At 38.0% G+C, this 27,221-nt stretch overlaps 1 protein-coding gene across 2 annotated transcripts; it reads right to left on the reverse strand.

The window, feature by feature from the left end:
• Window positions 1-26,750, reverse strand: PIP4P2 (phosphatidylinositol-4,5-bisphosphate 4-phosphatase 2). 2 transcript variants are annotated; one of them, XM_063299471.1, is made up of 7 exons: window positions 26,597-26,750; window positions 15,232-15,377; window positions 12,953-13,059; window positions 6,690-6,813; window positions 4,106-4,158; window positions 2,467-2,557; window positions 1-1,170 (listed from the first exon to the last, which is right to left on the reverse strand). In XM_063299471.1, the coding sequence occupies exons 1-7, from the start codon at window positions 26,700-26,702 to the stop codon at window positions 1,027-1,029; spliced, it is 771 nt and encodes a 256-aa protein (XP_063155541.1). In that variant the 5' UTR covers window positions 26,703-26,750; the 3' UTR covers window positions 1-1,026. The 2 variants fall into 2 exon arrangements, with proteins under 2 accessions (XP_063155541.1, XP_063155540.1); XM_063299470.1 differs by having other exon boundaries at window positions 15,232-15,380.
• Between the last annotated feature and the right edge of the window lie 471 nt (window positions 26,751-27,221).

The following is a 27,221-nucleotide window of genomic DNA, read 5'->3' on the forward strand; positions in this document are numbered from 1 at the left end:
AAGTCAGAAGTCTTGAGAAAATTATTATTTTTATTCTATCATCTGTGTTATCACTTGATTCGTTTTTAATATTCTACCAACCAGCTACACATTGATGGAATGATCAGAATAACTGTTTGCTCTATTTCATTTCATATTAGCTGGGTAAATCTATAAATATGTCCCTTTATAATGATTGGAGAGTTATTCTCCCATTATGGAAATAAAATGACAATCTAAACAAACTAAGAGATAGCCGAACATCACTCTAAAATCATCTAAATGTATAAAACAAGTCATATCAAATGCTTCCCTTATTTAGACCCTGTAAAGGAACTCATACAAATAACCAGAGGGAAGTTCCAGAAATCCAATCATGGCTTTGGATGTTTAAAAAAAAAGAGGCTTTTTTTAAAAAACAATATTCAAGTTGAATTTCAGCAGAGAATAAATGAACTTTTTTTTTCTTTAACTAGCCTACTAAAATACTGCATTTCTCAAACTGGAAATCTGAAAGGATAGTATATCCCTAAGAAAAACTCCACTTTTTGAAAATGCACACTCTTTAAGGTCACGCTGATCTTAGGTGAAAGTTAAACTAAGCAGTTCAAGCAAAATGTTTATTGCTTAACATTCTAAAGCAAGTTGCTTTGACAGTTTTAAAAGTGTACACACAAACGTGAAGCACTTGTAGAAACACCTATAAACATTTCTTGCTTTTACATATTCATCTCCAAATGGCACAAGCACGTTTAATACAGAAAGAAAAATACTGTAAATTGGAGTTGAATTCAACAGTTCTTTTAAGACAGATGTACAACCGTGTAAACAAAGCTTTAGTATTCAGAGTTTGGGAATCTAGCAGCAAAACAAACTATTTGCATATAATGTAGTGCAATGAACATTTGTTCTTAAAAGGATCCCCAGCCTTAAAACTTTAGTAACAAAACAGAAACATTTAACAGGAAAACTGTTTAAATTACTCGGCTCCTACCATTATCAGATTCTCTAGAAAGCTCCGCTTTCCAGTAAGATACTATGAGAAGTCTATGCAAAACTGTGTTCTGGATAACTGACTTTTACAGCTCCCCAATAGCAGGCTCGAACCAGGCAGACCAAGCCGAAGAGGTAAGCAATAGCCCATGAAACATAAGTGGCATGAAATGTTCTGGCAAAATCCTGGGTACCAACCTTTTAAAAGAAACACATGGGGAAAAAATACACAATTTAAAGTCTCTAAGTAGTTCTCTATTAACTGATATATTATCAAAATCTGAGATTAGAACAGCCTGACTTCTTACGGTTTCTGATACAATTATACCCTGCTCTGCTTCAACTGATTTGGAACATATAATAGTTTAATTTAAAAAAAAGTTCTGTATAAAACACGTTGCTCTACGACAAATATGAAATGCTGAAGAATTTAAGAAAGGCTAACTTTATAGGATCAGCCAGTCTTACTAAGGCACTCTTAACTGCTGGATAAACATATGTCCTGATAAGAATATAAGAAATTCTCTGCTGGATGTGTCATGGAAATACTTGCTTTCATTTCTTTATTTAAGAGTTTTCTAATGGGAGAATAATCATTGTACCATCCTAGTTCTCTCCCCCTTCTGCACTTTTTTCCAGAGAAACTTTGTTATTCTTGTTGTATCCCTTAAGATGGAGTATGATGAATTGAGTATTAATTTAGAATATGACTTTATCATTAGTATGCTTCACCACTTATAGTTTAGTGATCTATAATTGTGTATCATGACAGCTAACTCTGAGTTCAGTGGGATTTACTCCCAAGTAAGTGTGCACAAGTTTGTAATCAAAGTTAATAAAAACAATTTCTACCCCCAAATATTGTGGTGGAATTGATAGAACTTATAAATAAATGCAATTGTATAAATACTTGAGAATAGCTGATATTCCTGATCAGAATCAAAAACTAAGGAAGCCAGGAACCATATTCTTCTGTACAACACATACATTTAAAAAAAAATTCCTTTCCAGGCAAATTAGAATTTTGTACCTATATTAAAACTCCCTACTAAAAGGAAAAGCAAGCCCCTTCTGGATAATATGGGAGGGAAGATTGCTCTCGTTACATGAAATGATTACAGACTGGGGACTGTTTTGTGTAAATTTGTCTTCTTGTGGTGTTTGGGCTGCATGGGGAACTAAGCCAACCTAGTATGGAGAAAATGCACATGGGAGGAGAAACATCCATTCACCCTTTGGCAACTGAAGTCACTGTCATGCCCATTAAAGATCTGGTTGGAGCACAGCCAATAAAACACAGGACAGTTGCTATCTCATGTAGTTTGGGCCATGAATGCTAATTTATCATCCATAGGTAAAATCTTGATAAGTTTAAATTGCATTTTCTAGATTTTTGGGGAGGATAATTGATTCCCAAACTTTTGACAATCCAGTAGTTGAAGAAGTACCATCTGTCTGATTCAATAGTACAAGACCAACACTAAGGTTACTTACAGTTAATCCAACACCAATGAAGATAAATATCATTCCAATTGTAATATATGCACAGCACCGTCTTCGTGGAAGTGCACATCCAACAGAAGAACTGAAAATAACCAGTATTCCATAGCCAGAATTAAACATAGATTGACACAGTGATTTTGAAAGTTCACTGAAGGGTGTACAAGATAAAACTGCAGTTTAAACTGTTTGGGGTTCAAAATTATATCACGATCTGTGACCACTGTGAAAAATATTTCCTCCCACAGTTCTGTTTAGTTACAGATATTCCAAAAACTTTGCAAGAGCAATAACACAGTAAGCTATCATGTGATTATCCAAAAGCTGTAAGGCTGGTATCAATTAAAAAGACCCACGTGCCCAGCTTGTGACTAGGTTTTTCCCCCTTAAATATTGCTGGAATGCCTTTAAACTGATTGACTTAGGCAGTTTTACTTTAATAAAAAATGTTCTAGCTTCAAACACAAGAGAAAGCATTATTTGGGTACTGTTAATTGAGGCCTTTAGCCTGTTCCCTAAGGCTTCCCACTGTTAAAAAAGAAAAGATAAATGTCATTTCTATCAACAAGGTAGCTTTAACTTCATTAGAGCTGCTATGTATGACACTTTCATTTTTACATAGACAAATGCTGCCTCATTGCCATTAACCTCTGGACAATGTATATGAATCAAGCATATTTATTGGGTGATAAAATCAGGTTTGTATTATCTTTTTCAACTTTATACTCTGATTCCAATTATAACAAATTCAGTAAGATTTTCATTCTAAAATGTATAGCATGTATTTATAAATCAGATCTGAAGCAGCTCATACGCTTTGATTCACAGCCCATATGAAGAGCAGCCTCAACCAGATCTATCTGCTAGAGTGCAATTCTAAATAATAATTCATGGGCTTTGAGCTTTAAAAAAAGTGAAAATCCAGCACAGCCTACTATAAATAAGCGCAGGCATCACTCACTTAACTTTAGCAAAAGATAGGTAGAAGATAGACACACACACACATACACAAACAGGAGAAATGAACTAAATTGTGTTACTATTTTATTTGCAAGTAATTATACACAATCTATTCACTCAGCTCAGTAACTTCATTAGGAGTTACTATTATTGCAATAAATAAATATTCCAGGAGGATTCTCATTTGGGACATTTTTGTTATTGCTATTATTCCAAGCCTTGATCAACTGAAATATTTCATGAAGTACAAGTTATAACAATTAAACCATAATAAATTTAAATATAGATGCCAGTTTAAGTTAATTACTACAATGAAAAAGCAGCAAGTATCTTTTTCATATGAAACATGAACTCTTTCATATCCCTACCCCCAAAGACACACATCTTTTTCTTTAATATGAACTTAATATTTCAAGTATATGTTAAAGTGAAGAGTTTCTAAAATATGATTCCTGTATTTTATAGACATTATTACCTCTTCAGAAAAACAGTCCAAAAAGCATTTACAATCAAGAAAGTTTTCAAGATTTTGACTTGGAAAAAGTGAGAAATGAAAAGGTCAGTTGACATAAACGTTTTGTAAAAAAAGATGTGTACCAATTGAGAGCTAATATTTGAAATAAAATTGTATCTATAAATAATAGGATTTATAGATGCATTTGTTGGAACTTACATTTTTTTGCAATGTGGGCACTTTGCCAAAGTGTTGAACCTCAGTTCCATCCACTGCAATAAAAAAGGATTGAAAAGAAATGCCAGCATGAAAAATACTTATTTTGTTTCACATTAAATGTCATGGGGATCACAGCAAAATAGTTAACTTCTCATGACTTAGTTACATTTTGTTCCTTATTTTCTTCCATCACTGCATTGCCATTTTTCAGGCAATATCCCCATACTTTGTGGTTTGGGATTTCTTTGTAAAATAATTTCCCATGACTTGGTAGTTACAGGCCTCTGTATATTATTTATGAATGGTAGTAGTAGCACTTTTCAGCATTAGTCATTTTTCTTCTGAAATTATAATATCACAGATATTCCATGATTCTGTCTGTCTGTCTGTCTGTCTGTCTGTCTATCTAGATAGATTATATTATTGATGCCCCTATACAATAATCCAACTGCCTGTTAGCATGCATCCTTCAGGAAAAAAAAACCTGCATTAGAAGCAGGATTATCATGTTAAACAACTTCATTGTGATCCCTTTAAAATGAGCAGAATGGAAAGCAAATTGAAAGAAAAATATCATCTGACAGTAGGGGACAAAAAGGAACTATTAGAAGTCACATGCCATAAAGATGGCAGGTTATTGGGTTTCTCTGCTAGCTAAAAGAATATTGGAAAATAAAGTCTACTTGAGGTACAAATGATGATGATGATGATGATGATGATGATGATGATGATGATGATGGCATTAGCCGCAGCAATAGTAATTTTAAAGGCAAGATTTACAGATTTACCTTTTTGTTTTGTTTAGTAGATAGGCACAAGTGAAATAACAGCCAGTGTGGTGTAGTGGTTAAGGTGCTGGACTAAGAGCAAGGAGGAGCAGGTTCTCCTCAGAAGAACTTAGGCACAGCAGCTGGCTAGCTGACTTTGGACTAGTCCCTCTCTCTCACCCTTAGACTCAGTGGTAAAAAAACCTACGCTTTAAATTTGGGGTACATTTTAAATTTTATTTTTAATTATTTGTTGAGTGTCTTTAAGTAGAAAAGGCAAATAACAATATTTTAAATAAATAAAAACAAGGAAAACCTTTACACGATTATTATAATATATTACTGGTTACAGAAATATTCCCCAGGTATAAAAAAAAAATTGAGGAGCAAAATACTCTCACATAGTTTTCAAATCATCTGGATTCTATTATTTAGCTTTTGTATTGTTTTTTGGCTAAAGGATCCACAAGGTCCCCAAGCTGGAACAGGATGACCATCAGGCTGGGAATGAACTATGTGCACGGTGATAATCTTTCACCCTATGTCAGTTGTAATGAAATTCTCCTGCCTCTGAGGCTTGGACAAATGCAAAAGTCATTCTTAAAGTCATTTGGATAGTTTGGCTTGGAAGAATGTGGCTAAGTTTGGAGAGGCAAAGAATTAAAGTAAACATTGAAACATCTGTTTCCTTGAATACAACTGTGACCAAACAATCATCTTTGTCTAAACTATGTTTGTCTAACTATGTTTTATGGATTGTTGTGAGCTGCCTAGAGTCATTGTATGAGATAGGCGGCCATATAAGTCCTGCAAATAGATAGATAGATAGATAGATAGATAGATAGATAGATAGATAGATAGATAGATAGATAGATAGATAGATAAATCTTTAAAAACACCTACAGTGCTTTTGCTTCTACAACACTGTCTTGCATAAAATAAACACCCCCAGGCACTTTGAAGATTACCTCTCCTTCTCTTTTAGCTTTTCTGTACCTATCTTCTTTGATTATATTCAATGCAGATAATTTGTTCTGCTGACAGTTAAAATTATGAGAATATCTGGAAATATTTTATGAAGATACACTTAATATTAGGCCACATTCTCTAACAGCGCTAACTTCATTTATAGCAGATGAGACAGACAAGCGTCCCACCATATATCGCTCATCTCCATCCCCACACCAGAATTATGTTGGCTGAGCTTGCTGGCACCAGTAATTCACCAACATTTCAATTGCTACAGGATCTCCACTAATTTATAGTAACCCTGCATTTGTTATGATTCATAATATTAAAAATTAAATACACTTATTCAGGCTACTGAGTCAATAATTATTATTATTAATCACAAAGATGGAATTTGGCCTGATCTGAAAGGAAGTATTCTCACTTCCTCCAATCCTATTTTTAAGCAGAAATAAACATCCACAAAACAAAATCATGGCATGATTAAGAAAATTAATTGGCCTTTCATTCAAATTGTCAACTAGACAGTACTGTATTGTCTAGCTGTCGCCTGTTACATCATTGTGTAACTGGAGATTAAAGTTTCAGGTTCAGCCCCAAGCATCTGTGTAAAGTATGTATTCTACTAATTAGCAATAATTACTTCCTATCACAGAATTACTGCATTAATTACTTAGAACAAAAATCAAATGTTTTGCTGTAAAGCTTACATTTTATGAGGGGGCCAGCTTGTAAATGAACTTTCTATGGTAAAACCATGACAAAATATTAAAAAAACACAAACTAGTTTGAATATTCTATACAGTGAATTAATTTGACCCTTTTTGTTTCATTATGATGGTACTTACTAGAAATGTATTTCCACAGTGTCCACACACTACTCTAGTGCCTTCTGGCTGAACAGGTACTGCAGGCTGTGCTGGCTGCTCCTCTGGAATCAGCATAACTGGACCAAGATTAATGATGCGTCTACTGTCAGAAGTAAAGATGTCATACCATTTCAGAAAAAAAGAGAGAAAGAAAAAGACTCTTTCATCATCTAGTACAGTGTTTCTCAACCTTAGCAACTTTAAGATGTGGACTTCAGCTCACAGAATTCCCCAGCCAGCCATGCTGGGAGTTGAAGTCCACACATCTTAAAGTTGCTAAGGTTGAGAAACACTGATCCCTTCTACAATGAAAACTCATTGGCTCAGTTATATTTGCCAAATTCCACCACCAAACCCAAAGGTAGTAAGTAAGGTTTTGAAATATAGGTCTATTTTCAAATGAATTACAAAATGCTATATAATTAAAAATGATGCACATACTGAAACCAACGTAAATCAGGAAGGAACCATTCAGGCTGTAGAATCCGAAACATCCCACTCAATACAGGAATCCTAATTAAAGCACCTCAGTTGCTACTTAGCCCCAGCTTGAACACATCTAATAGAGGGGAGGTCTCTTGGTAATTACTTCCACTGTCAAACTGCCTTGCTTACTGAGAATTGAAACTGTATGTAACCTGTCTGTACTAACTTGGCCTTCGTCTTCCCCATAAACTATCACCCTTGTAATTCAAGTAGCCACTAAGCCTAAAGGAACTATGAATAGTTCATGCATTGCTCTGATCCATGGTTTGTTTTAATTACTGTTTAAACAAATATTTGTATACTCTTTCTTGTAACTAGACCAGCTGACAGCCAACTTCAACTCCAACCTCGCGATAATTGATTAATAGAAGAGAGAAAACTGGATTTAGCAGTTACGGAAGATGAACAATTGACAAGAAGATCTTAATTTAAAATACCACCTAGGAGATCCAATTTGGAGCTGAATACTACCCAAAAACCAAGGATATTCTGCCCAAACTACTCCCAACCCAAGGCCAAACTCATGGTGGCCTTACTATATCCATTTCACAAAAATTACTATTAATTCTGAACTGATTGCATGTACTGCATTTCCTGAAATGGATATACTAAGGCCAATATCCTGATTGTATTTATAATTATTCACTGGAATCTCAAAATTAATAGACTGGCATAGCTAAGATTAAAAAAACCCACTGAAAGATTGTCCTCTCCAGTTTTCTAAATTATCTAATTTCATAATTCATGGGATTCTTGATTGGTCAGTTTTGCTGCAGACGATATATTAGACAATGAGAAAGAGATAATGAAACAGTGAGAGGGGAGTGATTTCTATTTGTTTGGTATTAATTATAAAGAAGGCATTTTATTAATTAAATGTAGGATTCATTTTAATGCAATCAATAGTGCTAGCACCATGTTTGCACCTGTGTGTGTGTGCACGAGTGCATGTGTTCTACTTTACAATCCTCTTCTACAGATTAAAGATGGTTATATTGAATTTAGTGATCAATCTCCTTGATTAATCCACCTATCTCTGGATCAGTGAAACTGAAGATGGATTAAACTCTTGGACAAAGGGGATTAAAGCAAATATAAAGGGATTCATCATTTGGGCCTAATCTAGCATTAAAGTTGCCAGAAATAACTATAGCATTATTAACATCATATCTAGTATATAGTCCTCAAACTCATCCCATGTATAAATTGTCTCAATAACTGCTGTTGAGGTAATAAAGATCAATTACCAGAAATTACCAATTTGCTACCTGCTTTCATATGCTTAAGGACTGGTGTTGGTTAATTACAGTGCCAATGTGTAAAAAAGGAAATGAAACTAATCCAGCAAACTTTTGCCCAGTCAGTTTCACAGGTATAACCAGTAAATTGTACAGCAGACATCTTTTCTGGAAATTAGTCAGTTTGGTAGTCAATTGGTCATTACACTCTCCTGCTGGTAGAGGACAATATAATGGCCAAAAAACAAGTTACATTTAGGCAGGACAGTCAACACTTGATTGTACTGTATTGTACTGTTCAACCTTGTGGAAAAGTATTGTAACTATCCCCAAGATATTCTGGATAAAATATTCTTGATTGCATGTATCAATTTAAAGATAATAGTAGACTTACAGGGTATTAAGACGGAGATGCATTCTGGCTCCCTTCTTTTTCTGATTTTACTTCAATAATATTGTAACAGAATTTTTCCTCTCCTTCCTTTACCCCTATGTCTATTGATAAACAGAATTGTTGTATATTGCTTGTTCTATAAGCAGATGATATGGTATTACTCTGCACAATACAAATCGGTGTGTGAAACCTGCTGGATAAGCTGAGTGAATACTGCAGAACCAAGTTGCTTCAAATCAACTGTTACAAGATAAAAATAATTGAACTTGAAGTAACATCTTTAAAGGAAAGTTGTATTGCAGTTACTACATGAGTTGGGGATCTGGGGACTGGTGCTACCAAGTACCTCCACTGACTTGCTGAGAATGGAGTGGGTCTTTGCTCCATTACTATCAGAGTAGCTATAAGAGATTGGTTGATGTGCCTAGTTTGTGCCTAGTTAAACAATGCTGTAGAGAATAATTTAAAGATGATGCCTGAGTCTTGGATTGATTATGGTATTCCAAATGTTAATCCATTTCAATGGTACAAGCATACAACCCAAGTTTTCTGGTTAATTTAAAGGACTGATTGTTTGCAAAGAATTCCCTCCAGGTTTAGGGTAATTTTCAGCAAAAAGAGCTTGAATGGTTTTGCATGGTTGCACTGTATCACGGGGTATTGGCATATCTACAGACTGATAAATCCATCCTTGAGACCAGCCTTTGCTGAGCATTGCTTTGAATAAATGCCTTCAGCATATTTGGGTGGGAGGTACAGAGAGGTACCCGTTCTGGAGCATTTCTGTATTTGTGGAGAGTCTCAAATTGAAGAACTAATACATTATGTGCTGGATTGTAAACTATATAAGGCTTCTAGAACCCAATTTATTTATCTACTGTGTCTTGGTGCACTGAGATTCCTATAGTGAATTTGCTTTATGTTGGCAGATTTAAATGGTGATGATTAGATTATTATTCTGCCTTTTTTGAAACAGGTAGTCCTTGTTTAGTGACTGCCTCATACAGCGACTGTTCGCAGTTACAACGGTGATGAAAAAGTAACTTTGTGACCAATCCTCACATTTGTGACCTTTGCAGGTCTGTAAAGCAAAAAAAAAAAGCTGAAGTAAGATAGTAAGCACTATTGTAGTTTCACTTAGCAACCACTTCACCTAATGACCAAGTTGCCAGTCCCAATTGTGGTTGCTAAATGGGGACTACTTGTATATAACTCAAGGCAGCAAACACACCTAATACTCTTGCCTCCTATCATAAGATTAACCAGCAAGTGGCAAGAAATATAGTGGCAGCATGGAAGATCAGCAATGGCAATTAAATGTAAAGGGAGTGAATTGATTTAAATAATACATTTATTGCTATGGTCTAGTATTTAGGTTTAGTTATTTGGATGTTTTGAGTTCAAGTCTCAGAGATGAGATATGCCCAAAGTGTTGCCATTGTGTTGGTCTTCTGCTAAAATCATTTGGTTGAAATAAAGTACACTTTATAATAATAAGAGCTATTACTGACTAGGCCTAGAAGATTGCTAAATTTTAGAAGCAGCACAAGTGGTAACCGTTTTATTGCTGCTATTTATTTATTTAAAATTATTTACATAGCTACCCATCTCAACATGGTAATTTTGGTCAGCTAACAATGCATGAACACGTAACAAAAGACAATATAAAAGTTTGTGCGTGTGTGTGTGTTAATTTAAATATCTATAATCAGAAAAACATAATCTGGAATGAGATCTGGAAAGCTCCTAACCTGATAGCCTTCAGGAAGGCGGTAAAGACCTGGCTGTTCTCCCGGTCCTGGGGCAGGGAGTGACTGATTTTTATTGTTTTTGTTTTTGCATTGATGTTGTTGTCCATTTTTCCAATGTGTTATTTTTCTTATTGTATTTTTTAAAATTATGTTATTGTACCTATATTCTGTCTTATATTGAGCTGCCCAGAGTCACTCTTGAGTTGGGAGGTGCCAAAATAAAATTAAGTTAACAATTAAACACACATAAATGGTACAAGATGACTGAAGCTTCTAGCAGATTACTTAGTCTTAAAAATACATATAGCTTTTTAGGTAATCAGCCTAGGTAACAGCTTAGTTGTTATATGACTCACAAATGTGTACTTATAAAGATCTAAGACCTGCAACAGCAGAACGGTCTGAATTTCTAAGAGCCATGTTCCACATTCTGTACATTATCTCCAATCTTTTATCACACCTGGAATCTGGGCTGCTTCTTCATATGCAGCTCTGTCACTTAAAATTCCATCTAAAGTGGACTTTTATTATTGGTTTCATTACCTCCTCAATCCTTTTTTCCATCATCCGAGGAGAAAGGCATCAGACACTGTGGCCTCTTAGTCCATTTTTTAATTTCACTCAACTTAAGAGAGATAAAATGGAGTTGAGGCAACATGTATTCAGCACTGATTACCAACAAGTCTGAATACAACCCCTACCTACAATAGCAGTGCTCTATCTAAAAGACCTTATTTAGTTCATATCTCAGGATTGCCTCACAGGAGAGCCTGTTCTTTGCTCAGTTTTAGTGCTGTGCCACCCATGTTAACGGAGGGAGATATAACCCACAATGCAGGAGCATTATGTTCAAACCTTATGGAGAAAACAGAGAGTTATGCACACACATTCTATATGAAATAGTACATGGATTTAATAATGGCTCTTTTATTTATTCATCTTAGTAGGCCAGAGGAGGAGAACATTCTCCTTTTACTAGCAGATTTGTCTCCAGAAATTTCTTGAAGGGTTGCTACATTATGGTCCATCTATACCTGTTAGGAGGTTATTGTTAAAGGGGTATTTTTCTTCTCCTCTCTTTTGCTATATTGCTCTCTAAGTTATGCTAAAGATTATTCAGTTTAGTTACTTGTTCAAGAACTTTATTTTCCCCTCACTTCCTTTTTCAATGTCTTCCTGATTATATGCAAAGCATAACTGACAGTTGCTCTTAGATTGTAATTAAAGTTTATACTGCGACTCACACACTGTTAATCAAAAAAGGCATAATGGTCTGATTCATACCTAACAGTGGGCCATAAACCACAACTTACAAACTAGAATGGTTGGGTTCACATATCAAGCTGCACCAAAGCTAACACAATATATATGACTTAGGAAGATGTTGAAACTGAGTCACTAACATATGCACTGACATTATGCTTGTAAAGCACTATTCCACCTTTCCTTGATGCTAATTTGCAGAGAATGTTTTAGCTAAAAAGACTCATCTGCACCAAAGAAATCTGTTCTGTCCCTTAAAGTTAACACCACAACAGCACTAATGACAGTTGTCATTTTGATTCAATGTGTAAATAAGACTCCCTTGACTGGAACGAAGGATGATGTATGCCTTAGTTTTGAGGCAGGAAATTGAAGCGTAACCCTCTTTTATACTGCTCCTGTACTAATACAATATTAAAAGTGAAATCTTCATAAAACTAGCATACATCTGTATTGATATATTTATTTCAATTATTACCCTTATATTTATATTGGGCTTCTAAGAATGTAGTCCAAAAACATCAAGAAGTAAGTATCAAGAATAAATACTAGTGAACTCAGTGTTTATTCTTCTGAGTAGACATGTGTATGGGGATTGCTCTATCAATGTATTCAAGGGACAGATACTAATTCTCTTAATATGACCACTCTTTTGCCTCCAGGTTGTTTATTTAATTATTTTTAAAAAGTCATTTGGGGTACTTTGTACAGCAATAATGATACTGTCATGAACTTAGCATTTTTGAATTGTCCATGAAACCACAAATACCTTCCATTAGAAATTATGCACATTCTCTAATTAAAAGAAGTGGATGTGCACAAAAGATACTAATCTTCATTTTTTTGTCATTATTATTGATCTCCCAGCACTCCTCTGATCAATCTATAGTTGCTAATGGCAGGAATAAATATTTATCTTTACAGATGTTAGATTTGCATAGGCTAATGTCACAGTTTATATGAAATATAACAAAGAAAACAGCCAAAATCATATTATTATTTACTTATTTATTCCACATTTAATCATCACAATCTTTTGTGTATGTATGTGTGAGAAAGCAAAGGGGAAAAAAAAAAAAGACACAGATTGTAAATTTTTGTAGTTCTTACCAATTGGGTCTTGGGCATCCTATTCGCCGTGATGTATCCTTACAGATAAGCAGACAGTTACATGGACATCTAACATACTTTTTCCCTGAAGGAGGGTTTTTGATTGGCTACACAAACAAGAAAAAGAAATCACATACATGTTGATTGTCAAAAGAAAAAAAAAGAACTTACAATGATTAAAACAGAGCAACAGAAATGATTCAACTGAAGTGTTCTAGCACAACACTTTTGTTTCCTTTAATTTCAATTACTGGTACTATTTTAGAATTCAAAGTTACATATAGAAGTGACAGTGGCTATTATGTATTTACCAATAAGGTGCCTTTAATAGTACTGTATTATCCTCTTCCCTCCTCCCTAGAGAGGACACAGTTAAAAATATAACCAGAGAAAGGTTATTATACAATTAAGCAACACAATATACAACATAAACAGAGATGAAGCCATAAATTGCAGCAGTTACTTCAAACCAGAATCCTATTAATATTTACTTATTTAATTTTACAGACAAAGGCCTCAAGAACCAGAACACTATAAAATATTTATTTATTTATGTATGAATGATTTCTAAGAATCAATTTACATGAACTTCTTCGAGAAAAGAGTTCCATGAGTGTTGGGCCAATTTTGAGAAATGCCCAGGCTGAATTTCAACAGTTAGTGAAGTGGCTTTTGTCTCTTTAACAGCCAGAAACAGCTGGCCAGGCAGTATTTGGGGAAACAGTGAGCCGAAGCGGGATGACTATGACGTGGGTATACTGGTGGATATCTTAACAATCAGATTTAAGAACTTTTCAAAAACCTAACTACATTATAAAGAAGGAGCTTTATTCAAAAGAGTTAAGAAATTATGGTATGATTTGTCTTTGGATGTTAACATTCAAAAAACTATAATGTTTCTGTATCTGGTTTCTGTCAATCCTATCTGTTTAATATCATTTGTACCTTGCTAAAGAGATTCATGTGAGATGTAGTAAAATCCAAGAACAATGAAATATAGTGTAACAAACAAAATATTCACTGCAACCAAAATATCAAGGAAGATTCAAATGCATAGTTTTACATTTGGCTTTGGCTTTCTAATGATTTTAATTACTTTCTAATATTCTAAAAGTCTTCAATAATTAACAGAATGGTATAAATATTTTCAATATAGTTGTGATAAAAAATTAAAGAAGAAAACTTGCAACAGAGGAAAAATAGGTTATTCTGCTAAAAAAGAATTTTGAACAAACTGTGAGTGCGTGTGAACTTCAACTCAAAGATCAGCTAGTTATTTAGGCTAACTAGCTTAGAGCATAACAAATAAACATTGGACTAAAACAGGATCACAACTTACATTATCATTGCCCTTCCACTTGCCATTTCTGAGATCACTGTCTGACTCACAGAACTTAAATTCTCATGCAGCAACTGAAGCCAATTATCACTCTTCTTCCTGAGCCATACTGAAAATATTCCCCCTTTAGAAACAATCTATTCCCCAACCATTCCTTCCCTTTTGTTTTCTTTCCCCATGTTCCCTCAAATTCACATATCACCCCCAAATGACAAAAAAAATCCCCCTTTTCATTCAGCTAATTCCATCTATACTATATAGAAGTAGTCTGATGAAAACAACATGTCCTTTCTGCCCTTACCTTCTGCTAGAACCTGATGGGCCCATTGCTGCCGCAATCTGAGGATCCACCTATCACAGCTAACAGAGAACACACCTATCACAGCTAACACCCCTTGCTCTCTCAGAATATGGAACAGAAGGAGAGATGTAACTCATTCAAGACCTAACCAGATCACAGAACCACAGGCATAGGGGGCGGGAGGAATTATGGAAGGGGGAAATGACCAAAACACTACCTCTTTTGTACATGTGTTGTGATATTGCACATACATATGAAAATAGCAGAGCTTGTGTGACACTGCTTTGATGGTGCAACAAAAATGCTAGCTCCTGCACAGAGCTACTCTTTACAAACGCAGTTCTTATGAAATCAACTGCAAGCCAAACCCTTGATTTACACAGAACTGATATACAAAAAAAATCACTAATCACTGAAATATATCTTACGTTAGCTGTTATCATAAAGAAATAGAGAAATATCAAAAGCCAATCCTATTACTGCAAATCCAAACAACATTGAAGCTACGGTTTCCTACTCAAAGTATAGCTATGGCTGTTCTCGCACTAGTGATCCTTGTCATGGCATGTTGCATTCTTGGCTGCCATAAAAAGGCCAATAAAGCATGTTACAGAGTGAGAAGCCTGCAAAGCCATTTACCGTAGCTTCACTGCAGTCCGTGCACTTGACCACATGTTGGTGAAGCTTCCCATCCAAATTGATTAGCGACTGGCACACACGGCAGTTTATTACAGGAACACCACTGGCATCTGGGCTAGCGATGGCGGTGTAAGGTGGCGGAAGTTCTGCTACAGAAAGAAAAGACATGTTGGGTCAAAGCATCTAAAAACCATGCACACAACGAATACAGAACTAATAGCTCATGGGCCCTCACAGCTAATTCACTTGTCCTTTCATTCAAAGCCGCAGTTCCCAACCTTTTTGGCGCCAGGGACTGGTTTTGTGGAAGACAATGTTTCCACGGACCAGGTTGGGGGATGGTTTCGGGATGATTCAAGCACTTCCTCTTTTCCTGACCCTTTATTTTTTTTCTTCGTGCCGTTTTGAGATACCAGCCAATGGGCTTGCTTTCTCTGAGAGGAGGCAGAGCTCAGGCGGTAATGATGGGGAGCGGCTGTAAATACTCAGGCTGCAAATTCACTTGATCGCCCACCGCTCACCTCCTGCTGTGCGGCCTGGTTCCTAACAGGCCACGGACCGGTACCAGTCTGCGGCCCCGGAGGTTGGGGACCTGATTCAGAGAACCATCCATCTTAACAATGCAGACTTAGATGCTACTGGCTCCATCTGATATACTGCTACAAGTTACAAAGAATGATGGCCACCCTGAATGGCACGGAAGACAACAGCTTCATTTAGCTTTATCACGCAAAGGCAGATTATAAACCCAGGCACAAGATTAGTCCAAAGAATCCCGTGACAATCATTTCAAGATGAATAAGCCTTTGGAGAGGCTCCAGCTGCTAGTTAGTAGCACTTCAAAGGAGTTCATTGGGAGAAACCAGTAAATGTAGGTTTGTTTGTTCATCAAATTTGTATAGCCATCCATCTCACAAGAAGTGACCCTGGGCAGCATACAACAATATAACAGTATATAAATATAACTCTTATAAATATATAAAACAGTCATTATTAAAAAGTAAAACATATTAAAAAGTAAAATATACAAATCACAGGCAGGAAGAGAGTGAATATATAAATCGTGGAGCTGTCTTTAGGTGTTACTGGTTCCCTGGGACCCCCATGCCTGTTGACATAACCAGGTCTTGAGGGACTTCCAGAACATAAACAGGGATGGAGCTAACCTGACTTTGGGGTGGAGGGGGCGAGAATGTTCCACAAGGCAGGCCCCATGGCAGAGGAGGCCTGCCTCCTGGGACCCACCAAATGTAAGTCCCTGGCAGACGGTACTCGCAGCATGCCTTCTCTGCCAGATCTAACGGGATGGGGCTGATGTAAAAGTTGCACTGTTTCCAATATTATACATCAAGATTTGCCTCTACATTGCAAAGATAAGCATTTACATCGTCAGAGAGCGTAACGGTACTAGCAGCTATGGAAATGTTTATTCCTATGTCCTAGTCATTTCCAGAAGGCCTCAGTTTCACAAGCCTCTTGTGTCCTTAGAGCAATAAGGTTCAAGCCATCTTTTTAGTACTGGTGTTTAAAGAAATTTATAGTCCCTTCTTGACGTCAGTCAGCCATATCTCCAGAAATAAAGGGTAAACAATTCAGTGAAGTGAAAAGGAAAACAGAACTTTCTGTACCCTTTACCTTAGATCCAAGTAAGTCCTGTGTGGAACACTTTCCTGATAACAAGGACAGTAAGGATTTATTTAGCACTTCAAGAAATATGGAAGATGTGCTATTATAAAACCTGTATTCTCCTTGGCTTCATACTCACAAAAGCCAAGGCTAATTCACAGAATATTACACCTATTTTCATTTCAGCTTTCTTTTCCATTTTGTTTTTATTTGTTTTTATTCAGACACAATATACTGAACACAATCCCTGCTCTGCAACTGGAAAAGACCAAAGCAGACTTGGTTTTGCTCCTTTCAAATTAGAAAGATGCTCAATTATTGTAACGCAACTAAAGAAAATCTACACCTGTAACTCCTCCCACTTGTTCGGATCTATGGCCTGTTAGTTCTGCATGGTGCACCTTGAACCTAATCATTGTGAGGAAAATGGAAAGAAGGCAGGAAAAAAATGGACAGGAGAAACTGCAGCTGCTATAGTTCCAATTTTAATGGGAGAACTCTGTCACAATGTAAAGATGGCAGGCATTGTGACATCATTGTGCAAATGATGCAATTATGTACTTGCATCATAACGCGTTGCAAATAAGTAAATTCTGTTATTTTCATGATAATGTCATGATGCTCATGTCAACATCACCCCCCCCAACACACACACACACATGCAAACTTTTCCCCTGTGGATAGCCTCTGTGTCCCATTTCCAAATGTGCCACGTCTGTATCAGGAATGGCTACTTATCTGCCAAGGAACTAAGCCAGTGTTTTTCAACCTTGGCAGCGTGAAGATGTGTGGACTTCAACTCCCAGAATTCCCCAGCCGGCTTGCAGCTTGAAGTCCACAAATCTCCACGCTGCCAAGGTTGAGAAACCCTGAACTCATCTATCTGAAGAACTGGGCTGAAATCCTACATGACTACCAATAGCCACAAAAAGTCAGTATTTTTTTTTCAACTAGCACAGTCACTACAACCATTCTTTTAAATCTGTTAAAGTCTCAGAGATCCCTTAAGAGCACTGCTTCAGTCAACCCCTAAATGCATTATGAGAAAATTAAACAGGGAGGAGCAGTAAAGCTTAGAAAGCAGGTGCTTTTGGCAGCTACAGCTGGCATCCACTTCAGCAAAATGAGAGAAGGGAAGGAAACTGGAGCCGCCTGGTTCCCATCTGGAAGAGTAGCGGAGTGACTCAATTGACACACCTTCTGGGGGGTGGGGGGTGGTATTGTCCCTGCTACCCCCATTGCCCTTGCCTTGAATGCACTATGAGACAGAATGTTATGAAGAGCCTAGAATTTGGACAAAATAGGTCTAAGGAAACCAGAATGACAGCTTGAAGCTGCTATACTTCCTCACCCCACCCCCAATAAATATAAGATAAATGGCCTGGAAGAGCTAGGAAATAGCTTATTCTGCCTCCCTTTTCCTCTTTATTTTGAGATTTCTGAAACCCAAACACTGACACTGTTTTCTGCTGTTTTAAGGGAACGAGTGCATGAAACTTAGGTTAAAGCCCTAAAATAGATTTTTTTTAAAACTTAAGAAATCCAGAAAATTTGGATCCTGCTCACATGCATACCCATCATGTCTACTTTGCATCATTATTCCACCTATTATGGGCCTCCCCCTCCAAAGACAGGAATTGTGTCCCAACCATCAAAAGGTTGCCTGCTTCCAAAATAACAAAGCCACCTCTGAAAGGCAAAGGGATACTTTCATAGTGAAAGACTGGCTTCAACTGAAGTGTGTAAGCATGCTAGGTATGTGAGTGTAAAAACAAACAAAAGAAAAGGTGTGGTTTTACAGGAAAAAAAGAGACAACGACACACATACTGCTGAGCTAGGAATTATAAACTGAAAATATTAAGAATACTGCTTTGTCTCTAGAATTCTCTCTCCCCGCCCACCCACACCCCTGATTTGCAACAGGCCCCAACTGTTTGCCCTTAAGAGCTGGCTTTTCCCCCAGGCATCTGGGTTCAGCTGAGTGGAATCCCCTTTTGGTTGTTTTTACTGTCGCATTTGGCCACCATTTTATATTTTGAATTTTATTTCATATAGTATGTATGTTCAATATTATGTGGTTCTTTTGGTTTATTGTTTGTTTATCTGTTATATGCCACACAGTCACATTGTTTGAGTTGGTCGGCCTTATAAATCCAATAAATCAATCACTAAAATAAATATCTGATATATCTATACAATGCCCAGCTAGTATATTTGGGAATAAATCCAAGTGGTACAATGCATTTCCAGGGATATTCTGACCAAAGGAAATTAACCCAGTAACCTCAGCCTTTTGCACTTTTGATTGTTATCAGATATCAGGCCAGACACAGCAATAAATCTCAATGCTCCAAAAACTTAACCCCTGCATTCAGTAACTGAGTAACAGAAGAAGCTTCTTCAAACTTGACCCTGCTAGATACAGTATAGCTCAAGTGCAAGCTGGTGTGATTCAATACAGACATAATCTCAAGGTATAATTCACCAATGTTCCCACATATGGGATCAGCACAGAAGATAAAGAGACAGCAACCATTCCACCCAGTGACCGGATAAAGGTTGTTGTATCCTTACCAAGACTATCTTTTCCATGATTTTGATCCCTGGCTTTAATCTCTACTGCCTGTGAAATCATTTAAAGATTTCTCTGTGCTCATTATCATGGGGAACAAAAATTATCTGGACAGCCATAAGCCATTCCCTTTTTTGGAAAAAAAAAAAACCTCTCTTTTGAATAAGCCACAATGTCTGGATTCACAAAAAGCATTAAGCCATCAAGCATGTTTAGCAAGCTACAATGGTTAGATGTGCACAACGTACTAACATACTACATACTACACCCAAAGACATTGTAGCTTTGTGCAATGCACAATCTCATTGTCAGCCCTTCAAAGTAAGCCAGGCCAAGAAACAGGCATGGCAGGGATTCTAGGAATGCTCTTTATTGTAGTTAGGTAGAAGATCAGAATCTTGAAAGCCTCTCCAAGCTCCTTTCTGTCCCATCTCATACTAAACAAAATAAAGGGGGGATTATTTTGAGTTTGTTTCTCATTCTTTCCTCTTTTTCTGGACTATGCAATCTTTTCTGAAAGTCCCACCGTTAACAGCTTGCATATTCCTCAGCTCATTCCTGAAGGTCAACCCTACATTCCTTCATACCCAGTCACCAAATCCACTCATTACTAGGACTGCATGAAGTTTCATTTCAAACTTTAATTGGAAGGTGATTTGACTGAATCATTTCTTCAAATCAAAATGACAAATCTATGTGAAGCATCAAATCAAATTGGGTATTGTTGAATTAATGTGAAGGACTTCTGCAAGTGTGCATGTACTGTTTTACTGAATTGAATCTTATCAATTAATTTGATGATTTCAATCAACTTGATTCTTCAAATCAAATCCCAAATTCAAACTGAACCAATGATTCAGACTGTAGTCTGCTTGATCCACACAACCTATTAGTAGTTCCCTTCTCATGGTACCATACCTGTAGCTATCAGCAGGATCTCTATTTTAACAAAAGAAAGCCTTGAGTAAGGCCTTCCCTATTACAAGGCAGAACTAATTATATCCATAGCAGCACTTGAAGAGACAATGGGTTGACATTTATTTGTCCACTTCCACACACTTTCATTAAAATATTAGCAATCTCATTATCAGGGTGCACAAAGATAATGCTGCTATAATCAAAGCAAATGGAAGCTCCAAGTATTTAGAAATGATTACAGAAAAACCACAGAATCAACCAGAATGTGGTCTTGTAAATGAAGGAAGCATTTGCAAGCTGTCCTTTGTTGAAAAGAAAGACCATTCTACCAGTCCAACAGAAACCAATTTCAGCATAATGGGATGGTAAAGCTTTTTTTTCTGGGTATAGAAAGCAAAGGACAGTGATCAGGGGAAAGTCATAGCTTTCAGGACCACAGGAAGACAGGACTCATTACAGATATCTATCCAGGAAGCAATCTTTAGGCTTGTCACTTGGGCTTGCTTTCAAAAATGTTCAAACATTAAATGAAACTCTAATTCTTGAGGTAGAAATGGGGTCTCTGCCCATAGAACATGCCTCTTAATAGCCATCTCTAGCTAGTAATAAAAAGTACAAGCTTATGGTAGCTGTTATCCTCCAGGTATTGCTACAGTATGTACAAATCTTACAACTGTAGCAATCGGGTTGGAGTAATGGAAGTTGTAATCTAAGAGCATCTGGAAGCCACAGATTGCTCACTCCCAGGGTGATGGCTAGGGCATTAAAAGGTTTACTGTATAACAATAGCAGCTAGCCAACATTGGCTGTTCTCAAAAAGAAAAAGCTAAGCACGGTCATTCCTAGTTAGTACTTGGATGAGAGGCCATTAAGAAATACCAAGTTTATGTGGATTTGTTTATAAAATTTATTGAGCACTTCCATTGAAAAAGACTCTAAGCGATGTACAAGATAAAAGTATACCAACCAGTGCAGTATAACAGAATAATAAATATCCATAGCAGCAAGAAATCATTCATCTATCTGTGCCAATAATCATTACTACTCAGTATCTGAAGACATTTTGAAACAGCCAAGTGTTAACAAGCTTTTGGAAGACCATGAGAATGGGAACCACTCTTGCTTCAGCAGGCAAGCTATCCCAAAACATGGTAGCTCGATAGAGAATAACCACTTTCCTGCATCCTACCATCACACCAGATGCTGGGTGGGGATCATCAGGAAATATCCTCTGCTCTTTAGACTGGATGGGCAGAATCTATCTGAGAAACATGGTTAACAGATATCTGGGCCCTGAGCCATATTGGACTTTACTGGTGCTATTAACACAAGTACACAGGCTGCTGCATTTTGTACCAGTGGAACTTGCCAGGTGTTCTTCAAGGGCAGCCTATGTAAAATGAATTACAATAACTGAAATTAGAAATGATAAGATCATGAGTGACCTTCTTCAGCACCTCCTGTTCTAGGTAACTCTACAACCTGCAAACTAGCTAAATCTGGGGAAAGGTCTTTCAATGCATGATCTCCACCAGGACCCATGAGTCCAGGAGTTGTGAGCCCACTCTCAATGGGGGAACACAACATTGTCAAAAGTCAAAGTTGTTATAATTTCAGAATCAGGGTGCTTCTGAATAAATAGCCACTCTGTCTTGCTTGGGTTGAGTGGGAGTGAGTATGTATCCTCACCGAGATTCCCACAGCCTCCTGACATTGGTTCAGGATTTCCACTGCATTTGGACTGCCCATTTGGACATGTATAATTAAGTATCATCAGCATACTAGTGATAACTCAACCAAAACTGATGGATGACGTCTTCCAGAGACTTCATGTAAATACTAAACAGGATGGAGAAAAGAACTGAGCTTTGGGGCACCTGCAATGTGCAGCTGAAGGATCTGACCTCTTCCTTCCTGCAACCAATGATTGGACCTACCACTCAGGAAGGGTAGAAACCACTGTAAATGGTATTTCCAACTTCCAACTCTTGTGGGTGGGCCAGAAGGATACCATGATTGCTCAAGTCCACTGATACTGAAGTCCACTGAAGAACAAGAATGGCCACACTCTCCCCTCCAAGTCCTGCTATAGATTATTCATGGGAATGACAGGTGCAGTTTTAGTCAAATGCCCAGGCCCCCATGGAGATGAGCTTAACTTGAAGAAGACTTTATGTAGTCTAGTGTGTTGGTGATGTACCAAGTTGGAGAAGACTATGATAGACAACCGACCAACTCATCTTATCCAGTGGCTTTGTATAAGTGCCAGAATGGTGCAAGACCAAAAATGGTGCAATACTGAAAGAGAGAATGCTTCATATCTATCTTGACAACAAAAGGCAGAACTTTATCAATAAAATTTAAGGTCTTTTCAAAGAGCTATAAAACTTAGGGATATTCACAGTGCTTCAATGACAGTTATATAAAACAAATATTTTAATTAAAATACGGTTTTATAGTTCTATGCCATACTGAAACTCCATACATTTTGATTTAGAGACTCTGATGGCTTTAAATTTAGCTTGCCCAACTGAAGTTAAGTAGACTTCAACTAAGAATTGATGCAACCCAGTGCTTGAATCAAACACTGAGATAAATTATCTAGTCAGTATATATTATTCAATACAGTATATTGAATATTTTCTAACATAACTATATAGTCTAATCAATATAATCTTAACATCATTATATAAGCCATGGTTGTTATAGACAAGTCTGAAAGGGTAAAATCACAAAGGATGCAGCTCAAAGTATGGACCAACATGCACTTTGATAACCCATACAAGTCTTCACTTTCCATGACATGAACAAGGGTTCATGGTCACCTTGTATTACAGCTTCCAGTAATTCATAAATTGATGGGTGTATTTTAGCTTTTATTGATAAAGAATTATCTCTGTATGTTTCACTGTGCTATGCATGCTTTTTTCTTCCCAATTTTGTTTTAGAATGGATTTTAAAAATCCAATCCATAAATTTGTGATCAATTTATCAAAAGTATTTAACATTTTGTTTATACACAGTGTATGAAAAGATTTCCTCACTCCCCAGTATACTTCCAAATTGATGAAATCCTGACTAACAAGGCCAGAAGGATTTTAATCACTTCCATCTAGTGAAGGCTGTTTATGTTTTCATTTAAGTGACCTTAAATTAAGTACTGTCGGATACCATAGAACATTCTTATGTGCTAGAACTTCCCACAAGAATGCCTACATTTTATTTTGGCAGATTTAAATTATTGCTTTTAATGAATTGTGTTGATCTTAAAAAATATCATCTATCTGGACCCTGGAAGCGTGCCTTCTCTGTGACAGTGCCTACCTTCTGGAACGAGGTTCCCCACAAGATCCAGATTGCCCCCACTCTGCTGTTTAGAAGAGCCATAAGATCTTCCTTTTCACCCATGCTTTTGGAGAGGGACAATGAGACCGCTTGCTTCACTGCGCTTGTCATTTATCTTTTATCTTTTATTGATTTTATTGTAATTTCTTGTTTCATTGTTGTGAGCTGCCCAGAGCTGTTGCGAGTTGGGTGACATACAAGTTTAATTGATGATGATGATGATGATGATGATGATGATGATGATGATGATGATCTTATGAGCCTGATATTGAGAACCGTGCATTTCTGGCCTTGGAAATCAGTTCCAGGAGATATGGAACTGAGTTTTACCAGGAAGAACATCTACTGAGCTACCAGGGGGAGATTATACATTCCTGTTTCTATTTTCTTTAATTCTTCAGATTCTACCTTATGCTCAATTTTCAAATAATGAACATTTGCTCTGTAGATATGCCCAAATGGGAATTCATTTTTGTGTTATGACAATAAAACTCTGACCAATGATTAATCATTATCATCCTTTGCTTCTAGAAAGTTCAGGGCATTTTGATCTTTCTTGCCAGGAAGAAGCACATGGGCAAAGTCACATGGACTGCAATAAGCAAAGGCTTTTTATAGCCAGCTACTTTCTTTCTGGGAATAAATTAGGGCAAGGCAGAAAAGTTAGAGCCAAACTGGGCATGAAAAACAAAAATGGAACAATATCAAAGAAGAGGAAGAAGAAATAATCCTCTTAGAACATTCCAAGATTCTGTATGTTTCCCTCAAAAGTTTCATGAGGTTTTATATTTCCAATCTCAATTACCCCAACACCAAGAATGAGAGAATGAGAGCATCCAGGAGCAAAATATGGCTTTTATCCAGTCTTTTACTGATTTTTTCTTTGTTATCCTTTTAACTTGGAGAGGGAGAGAGACAGCGAAGGCATTCAGTTCTTCACAGGTTCCTAACTAAAAGAAAACCACTGACTAGATAGGATAAACATCCTATAGACCAGTGTTTCTCAACCTTGACAAGTTTACAATGGGTGGACTTCAATGCCTAGAATTCCCCAGCCAGCCATGCTGGCTGGGGAATTCTGGGAGTTGAAGTCCACCCATCTTAAACTTGTCAAGGTTGAGAAACACTGCTATAGGCAGTGAAATGTTATAGATCTTTATTAAAAAGTCAGTTCCAGGAATTCCATGAGACTTTCTCATGTACTGTACCTGATAAATGAATCTGAATCTTTATTTAAAAAAATAGATTGAAGCATCTGTAGAAAACTTATCTTAAGTAAACAATTTTAATGGCCACTTTTCTGAGTGATTTAAATAATCGTTAGCTGAAGTGAAAATCAATCCATTTTGCTTATAACAATGAATATAATTATTTACATTTTCATTTCTCATTAAAGCAGCAGATTATTGTTCAATAATAAGATGCGCTGGGGAGTTTATGGAATTAGCCTGTTTGATCGCAGCTAAAGCACATACACTCAAAAACAAATCAATGAGTCTTCACATCTAAGACAAAATATAGCTGCTGATGCTGATAGCGTGATCTTCTGGCTTTCTGAACTTGTAATTACTTATCCCACCTAAAAGACTGTTGCTGGTTCTCCTACAGCATGCTATGCTAAAATGTGTCTTACTAGGTTGTTGTGCTGTACAATCCCAGAGCATATGATGAATTTATGATTCTGCATGTTCTATAAATGAACCCTGGCCATTGAGCTTACCGGCAAATTCAAGTGCTCATAGGTTAGCAACTAACTAACATGGAAGAACCACTTAGGAGCAGGACACCAGATTCAGGGGGATTCTCTTTTGAGTAAACTTGAATGAGATTATGCTGCCAACCAGCCTTACCCCTTCTTTCTCTATAAAGGCCCATGGACTAGACAAGGGAACAGAAGTTACGTGCAAGTACCACCCCTCCATCTCCTTCTCTTCCCCATCACTTTTACACACTATCACTGAGTGTGATCAAGGTACTGTGCTAATAGTAGCAAAGGAAAATCCTGGAAAACAGGACACAGAATACAAAGGAGTTTCATGGGCATATGTGGAGTTCTTTTCTCGGCCGAGAACCTGGGAGCCCCCACCTAGCTGAGAATTGGAATAACGCTGAGAAACAGCCTCAAGCTTGACGATAGCTTGATTAGAAAGCTTCTCACGACAAACACGCTCACGTAAAAAGGCACGCCCCCAACCGTGTGGAGGCCTTTTAACACCCTTTTAATCGTCGCCGGCCCCTGGAATCCTGCATCTCTGTTTCTGATCTCGCGGATCGCAAAGCGAGCGCCCCTCCGCAATCTTCTCTGGCCCCCAACCAGAAGCCGGGTGGGTTTCTACATTAAGGGGGGGGGGGGGTATATGCATTATTTCCAAACCCCACCCCCGTTCTTGACAACTGCGTGCTGGTCTTGTTTTCTCAGGAGAAGCCCCTGATTCAGCAGAATTGGGGGAGGAGGAGGGAGGCGCGAGAGCCAGGCAAATGGACAGCTCAGAAGCTCAAGCCTTGCCTCAAGGACACGGGAGCCCTGTCCGCAGCGAATGCGCCCCCGCCCCCTTTCAAGCCAATGCCCCCTACTCCGATCCCCAATTCTTCCCTTGCCCTTAACAAAGCAGCCAGGAAGGCCGGGGAGCGGGGCAAAGAGGCGCGCGCTCACCCCTTCCTCCCCCGAAATTCACTCCCCAGCGCGTTTACGGCTGCCCGAAGCCGGGCGGTCGCCCCCGCGGCCTCGTAAGCGACCCACCGAACTATGCCCCGCCGCACAAGCGCGTCCGAGAATTGCCCCGCCGCGCCCCGCTCCTCCTTTCCCACCGAACTTGGCAGCAACGCCGGGAAGCCGAGGGGGAGTTTGTGGCCAACGTGCCAGGAAAGGGAGGAATGGCAGAGATCGGCGCGCTTCGCTTTACCTCTCGGGCTGCTGTCTGGGAAATACGGCGGGGCCGTCGGGGTCACATTGCCCGAACTGGGCGCTGACAGCAGCGGGGACCGCTCATCCACCCCGTCAGCAGCCATGACTATCGCACTAACGCGGGAGCGAAAGGAAGAGGCCGGCTTCCTTCAGCCCCGCTGCGCCAATGTGCGTGCCGCCAGGCGCGGAGAGCGGGGGAGGGAAGGCGCCGGGCGGAGCGCAGTCCGAGGGGGAGGGATGGGAAAACGGCTGCCAGCCTTTTTGGAAGGTACAAGTTAATCAATGAAAAGGGGGGCGGACTCCGAGGAATCGCTTCTGCCTCGCTTCAGCGGCTGGAAGTTGGGAGGGGAGATACGCACTTTGGAGAAATATAGCCATGGCCGAGTGCATGCCCAGATCTGGCATCTCCAACATGCATTCGTTACATCTCTTTTAATCAGGAAGATGATGATGATGATGATGATGATGATGATGATGATGATGATGATGATGATTTTAAACGCTTGCAACACCCTCTTGTCGGAAGGAGACATTTCTCCATTCATTTCACATCAGGACGAGATGCCTCTCTGAGGTTGTAACTCTTTCCTGTGAGAAGCAGAACAGGGATACTGTATATGCTA

This window comes from Candoia aspera, chromosome 3 (genome assembly GCF_035149785.1).
Source record: "Candoia aspera isolate rCanAsp1 chromosome 3, rCanAsp1.hap2, whole genome shotgun sequence".
Lineage (NCBI taxonomy): Eukaryota > Metazoa > Chordata > Lepidosauria > Squamata > Boidae > Candoia > Candoia aspera.